Source organism: Agrilus planipennis, unplaced genomic scaffold (assembly GCF_000699045.2).
Source record: "Agrilus planipennis isolate EAB-ADULT unplaced genomic scaffold, Apla_2.0 scaffold196, whole genome shotgun sequence".
Classification (NCBI taxonomy): Eukaryota; Metazoa; Arthropoda; class Insecta; order Coleoptera; family Buprestidae; genus Agrilus; species Agrilus planipennis.
The window spans coordinates 344,594-359,570 of record NW_020439032.1 but is presented as its reverse complement, the minus strand read 5'-3'; the positions used below and the strand labels follow the sequence as shown (position 1 = coordinate 359,570).

At 31.6% G+C, this 14,977-nt stretch overlaps 1 protein-coding gene and 1 long non-coding RNA gene across 4 annotated transcripts in view; one reads left to right on the top strand and one right to left on the bottom strand.

The window, feature by feature from the left end:
* Positions 1 to 608: 608 nt before the first annotated feature.
* Positions 609 to 14,977, top strand: part of LOC112905029 — a 40,590-nt gene continuing 26,221 nt past the window's right edge. Inside the window, exons 1-2 of the long non-coding RNA XR_003231518.1 lie at positions 609 to 1,438; positions 7,203 to 7,286. This is a non-coding gene — a long non-coding RNA (uncharacterized LOC112905029). The remainder of the gene's footprint in view (positions 1,439 to 7,202; positions 7,287 to 14,977) is intronic.
* The window catches only part of LOC108738413 (probable sodium/potassium/calcium exchanger CG1090), a 36,191-nt gene continuing 24,385 nt past the window's right edge, over positions 3,172 to 14,977 (bottom strand). For 2 of the 3 annotated variants that reach the window (XM_025976570.1, XM_025976571.1), the window contains exons 3-11: positions 13,092 to 13,233; positions 12,131 to 12,241; positions 11,381 to 11,558; positions 9,191 to 9,423; positions 7,912 to 8,082; positions 6,502 to 6,684; positions 5,799 to 5,901; positions 5,370 to 5,500; positions 3,172 to 5,205 (exon numbers count right to left, since the gene is read on the bottom strand). In XM_025976570.1, the coding sequence (XP_025832355.1) occupies positions 5,006 to 5,205; positions 5,370 to 5,500; positions 5,799 to 5,901; positions 6,502 to 6,684; positions 7,912 to 8,082; positions 9,191 to 9,423; positions 11,381 to 11,558; positions 12,131 to 12,241; positions 13,092 to 13,233 (1,452 nt within the window). In that variant the 3' untranslated portion in view covers positions 3,172 to 5,005. Of the gene's footprint in view, positions 5,206 to 5,369; positions 5,501 to 5,798; positions 5,902 to 6,501; positions 6,685 to 7,911; positions 8,083 to 9,190; positions 9,424 to 11,380; positions 11,559 to 12,130; positions 12,255 to 13,091; positions 13,234 to 14,977 lie in introns of those variants that run through there. The other variant, XM_025976572.1, reaches the window with a different exon arrangement.

Genomic DNA, 14,977 nt, shown 5'->3' with positions numbered 1-14,977 from the left:
AAGTTTATAGTAAAAGGTTAAATATAAAAATAATAAGAAATATTTTGTTGTTAAACTTGTGCAACATCCAGTCTTTTATTTGAAGAATAAATAAATGTAAAAGTTAACGTTGAGGCCTATTCTGTCGGGGTGCGGATTTTTTAATTTATATGAGGCAAAAAAGTTGCACTAAATAAATCACACGAAAATTATTAAAAGGAATGAAGGTAATATTAAAAAAATACAAATTTTATAAATTGTGTCGTGGTTGTATTTAATTTATGTATTAACTTTTTAAGGTGATCTTGAGTTATGTATAAATGAGTTTTAATATTTTATGTTCTTTTTATTAGTCGACAGATTAATGTAAGTTTCTGATTATAATGAATATTATTACTGTTATTAACATAAAAGAGGCGTGTTTTTTGCTTTCTATTTCGTATACATTAATTAATATGTCGTTGTTAAACGGACTGTACACCGATTGTTTAAAAAATATATGTAATAGTTTCATCATTAATTACTTAAAAATGTAGAAAATGTATTTGTATGTATCAAGCGATCTAATTAAAGATCAACAAAATCAGTTTAAAGTTTTTATTTTTAACAATTATTAACGTTTTACATCGTCTTAACACGGCTTCTTTTAGTGCAAAGAAATTTTTATGTGGTGCTAAATATTCATATTTTTAAGTCTTAAGTGTACGCAATAGTAAAAGAATTTTACTACGACTTATTACTTAAAACCAATGGAACATGTATTAGTAAGAACGAGTAATTTTTTTTTTCAATTTAGTGCGCCATGATTTTATTTAAACATATGAGTACTTTTCTGCTACAAAAAGCAGTGTAAAAAAGCTGCACATATATTCACAACGATTAATTTCTAATAAACCGTTTAATAAAAAATGATTTTTTTAAATCAAGTAAAATAATTGTGTTACTCCCATTGTAAACTATTAAGTGCTCCGCCACTGATTATTGTGTTTTATTTAGTGTATGGTGGGGATAGCGCCATGCTGAAATGCTTATTACTTTATAATGTGCATGAACAGCGTTAGTGTGCACCATAGATAATAGGTGTGCACGTGGTGTTGTTGGTATGCGGTTGTGTTTTGCAGGCCGTACTTTTAATAAAAAAGCGGTCGTAATAAAATTCCTCTACCATGTACAGCAATAATAGTGTTTAAAACCGGTAAACATTAATGTGTATCATACGTAATATTTATGTCAAGTAAAATAATACATTCCTATACAACATTACTTCAATACACCTGAAAAACAGTAATATTTGAATATGTGGTGCATGTGTATGCGAACTATCTACTCATCAGTTCTTTGTCGTCCTTACGTGGTGCTAAATTTAGAAGTCTGTCGATTATCTAAAATCTGTAGAAAACCCAAAAGAAACTGGACACCAGAATATGATGGCTTTCAATCATCAAATAATGTAAAATTGGTAAGTAGTTTTCAGATTCATTAGTAGATTGTCTTACTAAATTTTTATGGAACAGGTGCATTTTTTTAATTATCTTATTTGTATGAAGACATTTTAAGCTGTTAAGTGCAATAGCTTAGGATTATAGATTATATGTGTAATAATGACAACAAATACCTATACATTTAAGTACAGCCTTACAGGTATTCTAACAACCATTTTTATTAACATGTAGTAAGTACAATAATTATATGAAAGCTGAAAACAATTCCCACATGTAACATTTAACAAATGCAGGTATATGTATTTGCCTAAATTAATTCTATGCATTTCAGTTACAGTAATGTATAATTTGTATACGTACACCAAGTTTACAGTTAAAAACATGAAAACTAATTGGTCTGTTTCAGGTATTCGTTAGTATAGGTACATTTAATGCTTTTTGCGTAACATCTAGTTATTCCTCTTAATAAATAATGTAGGTATTCGACATTGATGTTTTAAGTCATTGTTTGTTTTTGAACAAGTTTTACAGACTATACGTTTATGCAACTGCAACTGCATGCAGACATGTAGATAAACATAAAATACTTATGAATTAACGGGATTTAAATTCTAATAATGTAATTTTATGACGGTATTGATACTAATAATAATAACGTATAATAAGTTATTTTATAATAAATAGTGTTAATTTTATACACAAACAGATACAGGTATCTACAGTTTCTAATATTATATACCGTAAAGCTTAGTTCGAGGATTCCCCGAATGTACATAGCTAAATGAGTTTACACATGTAAGTGTATTTATTTAAATTATATCTCATAAATAAAGTGGGATCAACCATGTTTTGTTTTCGAACGATAAAATAACGCTAATATTCCGATTGGGATCCACTGATTGTAAGATGGAAGTCGATGGTACCCAAAGATAAAGTGGTACCTTTTCAGAAAGCTTAGGTTAGTACTTATTAAATGGCCCCACTCCCAGCATCCGGATAAGAAGTTAACCGTTGCCCCATGTTAGCAACAAATACTGCATGTGGAACCTCGCTTAATAAGATTATACTAGGTTAAGTAGGGTAGGTTACGTTGTGGTAGTAAGAGTTCACCCTTCCCTGGGGCGGTTCTTCTAATTCCTTCGCAAAACCAGGCTCCGAATTAATACTGTATTTGTTGCTAAAATGGTTCAAAGGTCAACTTTTTCGCCTCACGCTAGGAGTAATACCATTCGAAAGGTCCTGACGTAAGCTTCTCAAAAAGGTACCATTCAACCCCCAAATTCAGTGGGCTCGAATTGGAAAATTCATCAAAATACATAAGTATTTAAACAATTGTATTACAATTGTTGAAATCGTCTACGTACAGCTAGGACTTTTCAATAAAGAAATTTATTATGTTCTAAATTATAATCTTCTATGTTATATTAAGGCATTATTATTGTCTCACGTTTCTCTAAACTAGAATACTAAATATTATAATTAAAATTCTCTTCTCCTATAATTCGTTAACACTACTATTAATTCTTTTGGGAGTTGTTTCGTAACTAATTAAGGAAGAACAGTTAAAAGAGATTAACAATCTTGAAAAAGTAAAAATTTCAGGTGAATTTCTTTTAACATAAGCAAATAAAAAATTATTTTTGTAGGCAGTACCGTTTGCTTTAATTTGACTGTATTGTTTTGTCATCAGCATTAGTATTAAATAATTTAAAAATTTCCTTACAAAAACGTTTTAAGTAAAAGACATATAATCATAATCCTAATTTTAATCAAACAATTTAAAACATCTCGAGTTAGAGAATAGATAAAGGGGAAGAGTAGTGGGTCCTCTTTTGTGTTAGTACAAAACTTTTGAATGCCATCATAAAATTTAAACGCAGGTGCAACTCATAAAAATTTTATTTTACTAAATAAATAGAGCGCTTGTAAATTTTATAATGACATTAGAAATAATATGCTTAACATTGCTACAATACTATAACATTTTATATGCTTGAATACATTTTAGTCTTAGATTTTAGGACAAAATTAAATACCAGTACAACTATATAAGTTCGTAGGTTTATGCTTTCATCTAGGTATATTTCTAATATGTACCTAGAGTAATTATTATTAGGTATGTATTATGTAATACTTTGCTTTTATATTTTTATTACGAAAATACCACAATTTCTATTCTAGCAAAAATTTCAGTACTTTTACACTAACATTTTGGTTCATATTGTAAATTAAGTACGTATAAGTATATTTTTTAAAACTTGGCCATTGAAATGAATATTGGGTAGTTTTTTCTTCAAAACTAAACTGGTGTTAGCCCTTGTTGTGTTTATTTTGAATTTAAGTTTCTAGAATACTTATAAACTCTGATTTCACGAATTTTGTGAGTAATTAAAAAAATAATGATTACCTATTCGATGTGGCATTATACGATACAGAAAATGATTTTCAAAAGCCATACATACATATAGAATACTATATGTTACTGTTTGGGACGGTAAAGCACATTTTACATCTATTGACTATATGTATAATTATACTTCACTAACTGTAAGTTGTAACTATTATTTTTATAAATTCAAATGAATAATCTTAACGCATATTAAAAAAAACTATTTACTTTTAATATCTGTAGAGGAGAGAGTTTGATGTTTTAAGACAAATTTTCATTAAAACAGCATTTATAGTCTTAATTAAGCTATGTCATAGATGTGCACAAAACAATTAATTTCTTCTTAATTTGTGTTACGTAGACAAATTAAATTGTTCGAATTTCGACCACATGCTATACTGGTGGTAATTAATTATCTACTGCCACGAAAATTACAGAGTGCTCAAAAAACGTTTACATTATAATTTGTATTGTTGTTTTAATGATTTTTTCTTAATTGACTTCTTTTGTTTGTTATTTTGTTCAACGAATTATGAAACACTAAAATAAGTAGATAATCGTTTTGTTCTAATGTAAATTGGTCGTAAAACACCCTGTATACTCAAACTCCCATATGTTTTTTGGGATTTGAAACTTTAAAGAACACACGTTAAACAAAGTTCTAAAAAAAGCAAAACTTACTTTTCCGAGTCTTATTAGGTACATGTAAAATCTGAATGTTGTTATTACAATAACACTATTGAAACCGAAAAATATTTAAATATCTATATTTTTAAAATTTGGTTTTTGAAAGAAAAGGGGTTCGCATATTTTATCAACAAAATATTTTCATCATTCAGTTTTTTTAACTAGTTTTAACAATTATAATTTTTTTCTTGTAAAGCAATTTTTACGATGGTCGACATTATTTTTATATTATACAACTACAGTTTTTTTTTAATTTCTAACACTTTTTATGTTTAACAAATTTTACACCGAAGCAACTTGAGCATTTGGTTGTTACAGATGGTAACTTTAGCTGAATAATACGTAAATATAGTAAGGGTAACATTAATTGTTATTAACAAAATCAGTTTAATGCAATTATACATATAGAGTAGGCGAAATAATAAAAAATTTTCATATCATTATTTTTTTTTTAGTGTTGCCCTTACCATACAAGTAAATTTGTAATAATATTTACATTTCTATTTAATTAGTAATATGTTTCACAAGCTTCGGGGTTCCAAGAAGCAAATACATTTAGTTCATATAAACTTGCAAACGATATAAACAACAAATACCAAATCATTAGTATTATTCCATATTTTCGATCCAATTTCCAACCGTTCAAGTGGGTTGCAACCACCAAAAATATCACTGTAGATAGCAGGGAAAAGGTAGAGTAGTTTAGACCTAAAAATATCAATCGATGAATCGATGAAATTTAATGTAAAAGTGAAGTTACATTGACTATTGTAATGTTGCTAACTTCAAATGTAACCTAGCCTAACCTAACCTGATAATAATAATAATAGTAATATGTAGGTACATGAATAAAATAGTGATGAAAAAGTTACCTTTACTAATGACGTTCACTCGCGACCCCGGGCTGATAATAGCCGTTTGAATAAACCATGGAAGACCTAAGCATACTAAGATGTCGAAAACATTAGATCCCACAGCGTTTGATACTGCCATGTCACCATAACTAGCAAAAACATAAAAATTATCCACAAAAACATCATATCATAAAATCACAGTGGATATCGTTTGTAGTAACGTGTTGACCGTTACAACCGTAGGTCGCTGTATCCAAACACAAAATGTATACATTTCATCACATTTATCGTCGCTATATCGGCTTCGTCGTACTATCCGGTGTTGTTATTAACGATAGGTATCACGTACAAAATGTTTTATTTCTGTTATATAAGATATCGTTATAAACGATATCTACTGTTTACATTTTTAACCTGTAAGGCAATTTGATGTAATTTTTTCCTTACCCTTCCTTTATAACTGCAATGCTGGAGAGAGCGTCTGGTACAGAGACCCCAGCTGCAACAAATGTTAACCCCATTACAGTATCTGGGATTCCCAGGGTTGATCCTACGAATTTTTTATTTATTAGTTGTCCCGTGTGTAATTTTTCGTATTGTTACGTAGTATCGATAAATTCACATTTAGATCACTGGCACAAATTTGATACATCTAAATTATTTATTTAAAACTGCAAGCTAACACCTGCTTACGTACTGTGTGAGCAGGTCAATTAGCAATCGTTTAAATAGCGAAATCAATAATTATAATCAATTATAATCAAGAAGTCAAGTCAAAATGTCGAGAGTCAGGAGTCGAATTCAAGATCACGAAGATGCAAGGTGGTGAGGCGGCTGTCTTCACTCACCCTGTGTTCGTTCCCCAATTATCTAATAAGGTAGGCTCGAATTATTTTATTGTTAAATAATTAATTAAGTATAATTAAATTGTTGACAAGCCATTTTAAACTGTAAAATCTCTGTTAATATTATATTAAAGTGATTATATGCCAAATAAATTAAGCAGATAATTTCGCTTTATTGTGACATGGTGGATAAATAATATATATAAATAGCTTGCAGTTTTAAATAAATACCAACTTTGTGCCAGTGAGCTAAATATGAATTTATGTATACTATGTAACAATATTCGAAGTAGGTAAGCACTCACCAATTATGGTTATCATCCATACCATGAAATAAGAATAAAACGATATCCAAACCATCGAAATCACAAAAGTAAATGGGTACCAACTTTTGTATTGCTCTGTTCTACAATCGGGCATGGTTTTTTTGCACATGTAATGGATGGGATATACTATTATCCATTTAGTCTGAGCGTACCACGTAGGATCTAAAAGTGCATTACTAATGTTTTTAATCAATTCAGAACTATTGATTAATAATTTTGTTTTGTATCAAATATGTTGTTATAGTCCAGTCCAGTCGTCTGGTTGGGAAATCAGTATGACAAGAAAATTTCGTAGGGGTCCTAGAATTAAAAAGTAATTTAATAAGGGTGCTCCTGCCCCGAGTAAGGAGGGCAAAGTTGACCAAATTGCTCCGAAACTAATATGTATTTAGATACGTGAAAATTTTAGCGTAAAAGTTGTAAACGAAAATTAAAATTTTACACAATGAATCACATAGCTACAAAATAGCAATGAATATAGTAAATAATAAATATTATTTTTTTAATTATAGAGATAAGGATTGAAGTCATGGGTGATAACGTTTTAATAGCTGCCACTTTTATTTTAAACTGTTTTTTGTATTTTTGTGAAAAATTGAGTTTTGGGGTAGTTTTCATAATTATTTACTCGTGTTTTTCATAGGAGCACTTTCATAATGTAGGCTATTTTTGGTTTCTAGCTTCTAGCAGTTTCCTGAAGATTACAGCAACGCTGAAAAATCAGTGGCAGATCGAGGTAGTTCACATGCATAATTTCACAATTGGTGAGTACAATTAATTGTTTATTTCCTAAATGTAACTGAAGCATCGGCGGTTTTAAAATTTTCGATTACGATCATTGTCTGCTAAAGTATTGGCTTATTTTATTTTGCGATATGGTACACAATTTGTCACTGTACCTACTGTTGTATAAGTCATAAGCAAAGTAAAACACTTGCTCACTTGCTGGGGATTATGTGGGATTGAAGACTCTCGAAATATAGTTTTCCCCACCTGAAATGTAATGTTAATGACTAATTGAGCAACGATCTGCCTTTGCTCACGCGACCGAACGGCCAGTTAACCATTAATACGTAATAGTATCAAAGATTAATTATAATTTTCACATTCATCCTAAGGCACGACTTATTTTGTTTTGTTTAAAAATTCAAGGACATTAAGTGTTCACTTGCTCTCAATAGAAAGCCTTCGTTAATTCTTTAATAACAGTTGAAACTTTTGTTACACTTAAAAAGACAATGTTTATTTTAAACAATTACTTTTGTTTATTGTATACTTTTGCCCCCTTTTTATCTATCTAGAAGACCCCCGTGCAAACATAAATAGAATTATTTTTTCAAATTATTTAATTACGTATGTTTCTTTTTATTAAATTATATGTATATTTACCTTCTGGCCTTTGAAGGGGATCAATGTAGTCCGAATGATCTTTGGGCTTATAATATTGAGGGTTTTGTCTTTCGGGTTGTTGAAGTTGTTGTGGAGGAGGAATTTGTTCAGGTGGGGGTTGCTCTTGAAACTGGTTTAATTCCTGCCCTTGTGTACCATCAAATTCTGTAACTGAAAAATATGTCGTTCAGTATAGGGTGCGATTATTCCTTCTTATTCCCATTTGATAAATAATTGAGTTATGTGGGTACGTAAAAAAAATAGCAACCCTTAAAGATAAGCACTTAATTCATTGTTGTTTTCCATAACAAGAACATGAAAAGAAAATTTTTGTTTTATTGCATTTGATAGTTGAGGGTTGAGGACAGTGGTGGACTAGGCTAAAGCGGGCCCTGCGCAAAATTGTAATTCCGGGTCTCTTTTTAAGTCATGACACATAATTTGCGTTTGGTAGTTTGATTTTGAAGCATATAATATGCTATTCTATTTAATTATCGGATTCCAAGAAAAAAAATGAAAAAAATAATATACATGTATAAAAATTAAATAAACATAATTTATTAAATAAAATAATTCGAAGTGGTCTGTATTCTGTCGAAACTGCCAGACGCGGATCGCGATTTCGATCTTTTTGGATCTCATCAGCGCGTCGCAGGCAGCTCCGACAGAACACAGACCTTGTTGGAGCATACGTAATCCTAAAATGTAGCATCGTACTACAGATGGCGTTTACCGCGCCATATGCGGTATTTTCTAAAACACGCTTTTAAGACAGCAGGTAAAGGTTGGTCTGTGTTCTGTCGGAGCTGCCTGCGACGCGCTGATGGGATCCAAAAAGATCGAAATCGCGATCCGCGTCTGGCAGTATCGACAGAATAAGTAAGATAGATATCCATATATTTAAATGGACCTTGTTGGAGCATACGTAATCCTAAAATGTAGCATCGTACTACAGATGGCGTTTACCGCGCCATTTGTGGTATTTTCCATAATTTATTAAAACAAATATACCCAGATTGATTAGTTATATTGCCTTTTTTAAAAAACTAATTTTCGGGCTCCCAAAATTACGGGCCCTAGGCACGTGCCTAGGTTGCCTAGGCCTTAGTCCGCCCCTGGTTGAGGCACATAATTTTCGAAGTTCCATTTTTATAAATTATATGTATATTGATGCACATATTTTGTCACCTGATGAAGCTACGGTGTAGCGAAACAATTGCGGTGAAAGTTAATATATTTGTATAACTTTATATTTTAAACAGTGATTAAATATTAATACCTTGTTCGGCAGTCTTTACTGTTGTATCGTAGTTTTGGTCCGGATTACTTCCGTAGTTAGGAATTTTCTTGTCGTCGTCCATGGTTTTGTAATTGACCAACCCCGATCCTTCTTCGGGGGTTGGTAACTTAAATGGAATCGGTAGACTGTGCGCCCACTTTTCCATTTGAGGGTTATAATGTAATGCTATGCAGTACACCCCGTACATTATTAACATAAATAATGACTCATCCCTAAACGAAAGAAAAAACAAACGGCTTAGAAAATTAGTCAAAATTACATGTTTTCGTGAAAACTAATAACTGTAATAGTGAGAATAGCGCAGGGTGCAGCCGCTTTTAAGGAAAAGTTGTTATTGATTCTCGAAATAAAGAAACCGTTTCAATTTTTCCAGTTTAGGTATCCCTGAAATTTTCCAATGTGTTATAGGCATTATTTTCGATAATTACGGAACATCTGGCAGGACATTATATATGTAGATAGGATAAAAAATGAGGAATTAATGTCGAGACAGTAGGACGATGAGGTAGGAAATGATATAGTGTATAACACCACTGTATATATCTTATGCAGAGATTTTTATCTTGCATTTAAATTCTTTTTTGAGAAATGCTTTTGTATTTTATGTAAAATACTTTTCCAAATGTATTTTTTATTTGTATGATGCAAAATACATTTTTACCTTTAAAAGTTTTGGTAGTACCTACCACTGATCAAACATTATATAAAATGATGAATGAAAGTTGCTCACATTGACTATTGAAGCTTAAAAAGGGGACAAAATTCCATGAATGCCTTCTAATTCTTTAACTGAAGAGAGCCCAAACAATTCTAAACTCCTTGAAAATGGATAATCTAAAATATTGGATCGATATTGTTTTCCGGGTTCAATGTCATGGTCCATGGAATTTTGAAGTTCCAAATTGATATCAGCACCTGCCAAATCACCTTTAGCAAGGAACTACGAAATTCTATGAATTACGACAAAACAGTCCGCAAAATAATATCGAATTGATATATATATACGTTTTCGAAAAACTTCACATATTAGATGAACCCAAAGCTAAAGAAACCATGGATTCCATTTCTTTCTCTTATTACAATGTGTAGGAGATCAGAAACAAAATGGGGTTGTAAATACTTTGATATAAAATTATTGATGTTATTATTTGCAACCCTATTTTGGCTCTGATCATTGACGCTATAAGCAAACTATTTTGGCTTCAGTGTCTCTTTTCCAATTAAAACGGGTGACAAAGGCAAATAAGGAAGCATATAGAAGAATTATTTGTTGCTGAACTGAAGAAACTGTGACATAAAGATAGAAAAACTATATCTCAATAACTTCAAACAGAAAAGTATGAATCATAGTCAATCTTTATTAATATATAGATATATTAAAAGTTGTAAGATGTAACCGTAGCTCCAGACTAAACTTTTGATAATATCCTATATTGATAATGCAATATATTTACGTTTTGGCGCCATTTCATAGCTGTTAACCGCAATCGTTTCGAAATGTAAATGCATTTGATTTCGCATGTCTCCAGCAGCCGCTTCTCTAGCGATGTGACGTAGCCACGCCTGCGCTATACGAACTTATTCGGACAATCAAGTGTTCGTTGTTCGAACTAGCGAAGGTTCTGATTCACATATGTTCGCATTATCGAGGTTGTACTGTATTTTCAATATTGCCCTAATTTAGAAGCTGTGTTTAGTATTAGGTATTCTACTAGTTGAATGTAAAGTGTAATGCATGTTGGACTTAATTCGTTCGCCCGAAGATCCATTTGGAGCAGCTTTTTAGTTCCAGTGCGGCGTTAAATGGAAACGGAATCGGATAAAATTGAGAGGGTGGATCGGGACAATAGGTTGTTGAAATCGTATTGCGGACTGAATAACCCATCGCACTGAATTGTCGCGTAATTTGTTTCTTTCATTCCGAAGAACTTGTGTGAAACAGCAATTGTAACATCACCCTATTACAAATTTACTCTGAATTCTTGAGCTACAGTTTTCAGTGATGCATCGTTTGGAATTTTTACTCGAACACCTTTAAACTGCGTGCACGCGTTAGTCTAATTTGAACTTTTGACTTCAGAATCAATTTTATTTTGTGAATAAATGCCGTAAACGTAAAACATGCTGTAACGTTTTATTTATAAGTTATAAGCATATTGGATGACTCACCAAGATATAGTATCGTCGTAAATCACCACGAACATTATCAATATGGAAAGGGCATAGAAGGTACAGTCTCTCACAAGGGGCCACCAATTCAAGTAGCAAACTGTACCAGTAGAAAGGGCGCATACCGATATTACAAACATGATGTTGAAAACTGCTGACCCTATCACTCCAGATATTCCTGGAAACATTAACAAATTATATATCTCTTCGAGTCGATTTAAGAAAGCAATATTTATATGGAATAAGTTATGAAAAGAACTGTTTTTCCAAACAAATGATCTTGAAAAAATAGTTTTATATTACAGATACTAATTAATCAATTAAATATAGGTGTGGTTTAGAATTGATCCAAACGTCTAATGTAGGTACCACTTATATTTCGGTAACAAAGTTACCTTTTCCAGGACGTTTTGTGTTTTGTTTTGAAGTTAGAATTTGAGCAATTTGTTTTACAAAACTGCCAAAGTCTGCAGTTTTATTTGCAGTTATTAACTGATTCAGAACATCGCCTTCATTTTGGATCCATGAACCCCTCAAGGGGCCATGTCGCAGCGGTCAGATAATAATTAAAAAGGTTAAGAAGTCTGTTAATCTATTTGTGTTTCAAAACCTTGTTATTAATTCGTCTTTATTTAGAACTTCGCCTTCCTAAATTGTCCCTCATATACACACCACCTTGTTTTTTATATATTTTACTATTTAGTACATATATATACTTATATTGTTAATAAACATTAAATTCACACTTACCGATATCATCTTGCGCGAGGAAAACTCCAATTATAACAGTGGCTAACTCCGGAGCAGAACTTCCTGCAGCCATAAAAGTTGCTCCAGCAACATCCGGGGCAAGTTTCAACTCTGAATACAGACACTTTTGAAAATTGAAGTGAATTCGTAACAAATTTAGGACAATTATGATTAAATATATATATATGCAGTTCGATAAATCGTATTGAAGGAATTAAATTAAAAAACTATAAAGTCACACAATAAAAAAGAACAATGAGAGCATTAATTTTCACTCCAAATGTACACTAAGTTAGTCAAAAATTTTAGGGTATTTCACTCCCACTATCTAATGGAACTGCCCAACATGTACTGTGCCTCTTCGGCACCTTTACAGGGATGTTGGGAATCAGTGAGGGATGGTTGTGGGGAGAAAATTGAGAAGAACGAAATGAAGACAGATAAGAAGCAAAAGATTATTTGTGGAATAATATTTCTGCCCCACAATTTGCCAAAAACAATGATTTAAAATATTTTGACAAAATCCCAAAATCTTTATTTTTTACACCAGCCACATTCTAACGGTTCAATGTTCTTCTAACCCCTAAGCTCTTTAATTTTTACACCGGCGACATTCTAACGGTTCAATGTTCTTCCAACCCCTAAGCTCTTTAATTTTTACACCGGCGAAATTCTAACGGTTCAATGTCCTACCAACCCCTGAATGTCTTGCTTCCAGATTCGTCCACCTTCATCATATTCTTTTCTTAATTCCAAACTTGCCATACTTCCCCTATTTGAACCTTCTTATACCACACTTTGATTTTCTTTTTATTATTTAATTTCATTTCCTGCTTAGCTATCTGCCGTATGGCGGTTAATTTAAAATATAGAAAATGCCAAAGCTTTCACTTTGAATTTGGTTTCGGTTCGTAATAATTAAAATCCGCCTTCTTTGTAAAATTATGTCTGAAATATTTACCTTCACATATTCGATCTAAGGAGGCCACAAAGTACTCGTCACAAACAATTGAGAGCCCGAAAAATGTATAAACCGCAACAATAATGTGGATAATGATCCCCCCATGTCTTCGTGCTACTGGACCAATTAACGGTTGTGGAAACTAAAATAGAAAATTAAATTAAATATCACAAAAAATATGAACACGCAAATACATGAGTTATGTGGACAAGAGCATTCAACATACAGTAATATATTGTAATGTTCGTGGGTTTAACAAAATTAACTTTTAAGATTGCTAACGACAAAACTATTTATTTACACTAATTATTAAGGAACTTAAAACACTATTAAACTATTACTAAACTTAGGTGATGAATTATTCTATTTATTTACACTACGTTGATATATCACTATTCACTGTCAATTTATTTCTCGATTCACTTCTGCAACGGTCAATTTATTTCTACTCCCCCTCGACGATCGTCTCTTCCTTTAAATACTCTTTTGTTTCCTTTCTGGAACCCTCTAGAAACATCCGGATCGTTTCGTTTTTCTTTGAACTGTTTAACTGCTTTCCCAGAACGCAGGTACGTCACACACATTTACAAATATGGCGCACATGAAGAAAGGCGCCCGTGGCTAGTCGGCGAATCGATAAGCCGTTCACGCACACAGTGCCCGATCGCGCACAAACACGCTCGTGCCCGCTACAATATTTAATAGAAATGCAGCAATATTTTCCGAAAAACATCTTTGAATTTATTATTTTTGTTCTTGAAATATTAGCCCAAATATTTTTATAAAAATGATGATGACAGTAATACATATATTCATAATATAACGTCTGCTTGTGGATTATGTATTATCTTTTTTATGTTACGTATCCTCGAATTTTTGGGATACCTCGTAATCAAATGTAATACATATACAACGTACACACATAAACGTTATAGGTCTCAAAATAAATTGTGAATCTACCTATAATACTATACATATATCACAAAAAAATATCCAGTTTTCCATTTTCCTCCTTTGAATTATTCATAGGAGCTTGGTTCCCTCAGAAATGGAACTAAAGACTTCCTAATTTTACAGCGCCAGTCTTCCATTTTTTATCCTGCTCGGCACCGTTTTTTGAACAAAATTGAAAAATCCGTAGGGACCAACGTAAGATAATAACAATAACCATGTATCTATATCTTCTAATAATTTTTATGATCACATGAAATGAATACTATTTTTTTTTACAAAAAGATTTTTGTGAAGTGGAAGGAGGGGTAGGAAAAGTCTGGGGTAAGAAAAGGAAAATGCTGCACGGAGAAAATGAAAAACGAAACTGTACCTAAATATTACAGCGATATTTAAAATTTATCCCACTATAATAAAAATTACAATTTGGACCCGAATTTGTAAAAATAAAATTCCAGCAGAAATAAATTTACTAGATATTGTAGTTGATATTACAAATTTAATTGTAATAATTAAGAAACTTAAATAATTTTTAAAAAACATGTCAAAATTAAATTTATTACTTGTTACTTAATAAATTTTAATATTTCTACGATAAATTTACAATCGAAAATTGTAATTTTTGCGTTGTCATAAAAATTTAGTTTTCTCCGTGTTGCATATTCATCAGTCTTGATTTTAGTCTTGGTCTTGTTCGTTCGGTCTTGGTCTTACTAGTCAAAATACAGTCTTGGTCTTGGTATTGGTGTTGGTCTTGCCTTTTCGCAATATAATTTAGATGTAAGTACAAAAACCTGTACTTAGTTGTAAAGAAATTCAAACTACCTCAAAAAAAAATATTTTTATGAATTTTCCACCTCTAATCGTTATTTAGGTAATCCCTACCCTTCCAATTTTTTTAGTATTTTGAAAATTTTATATCATACCACTTTGTA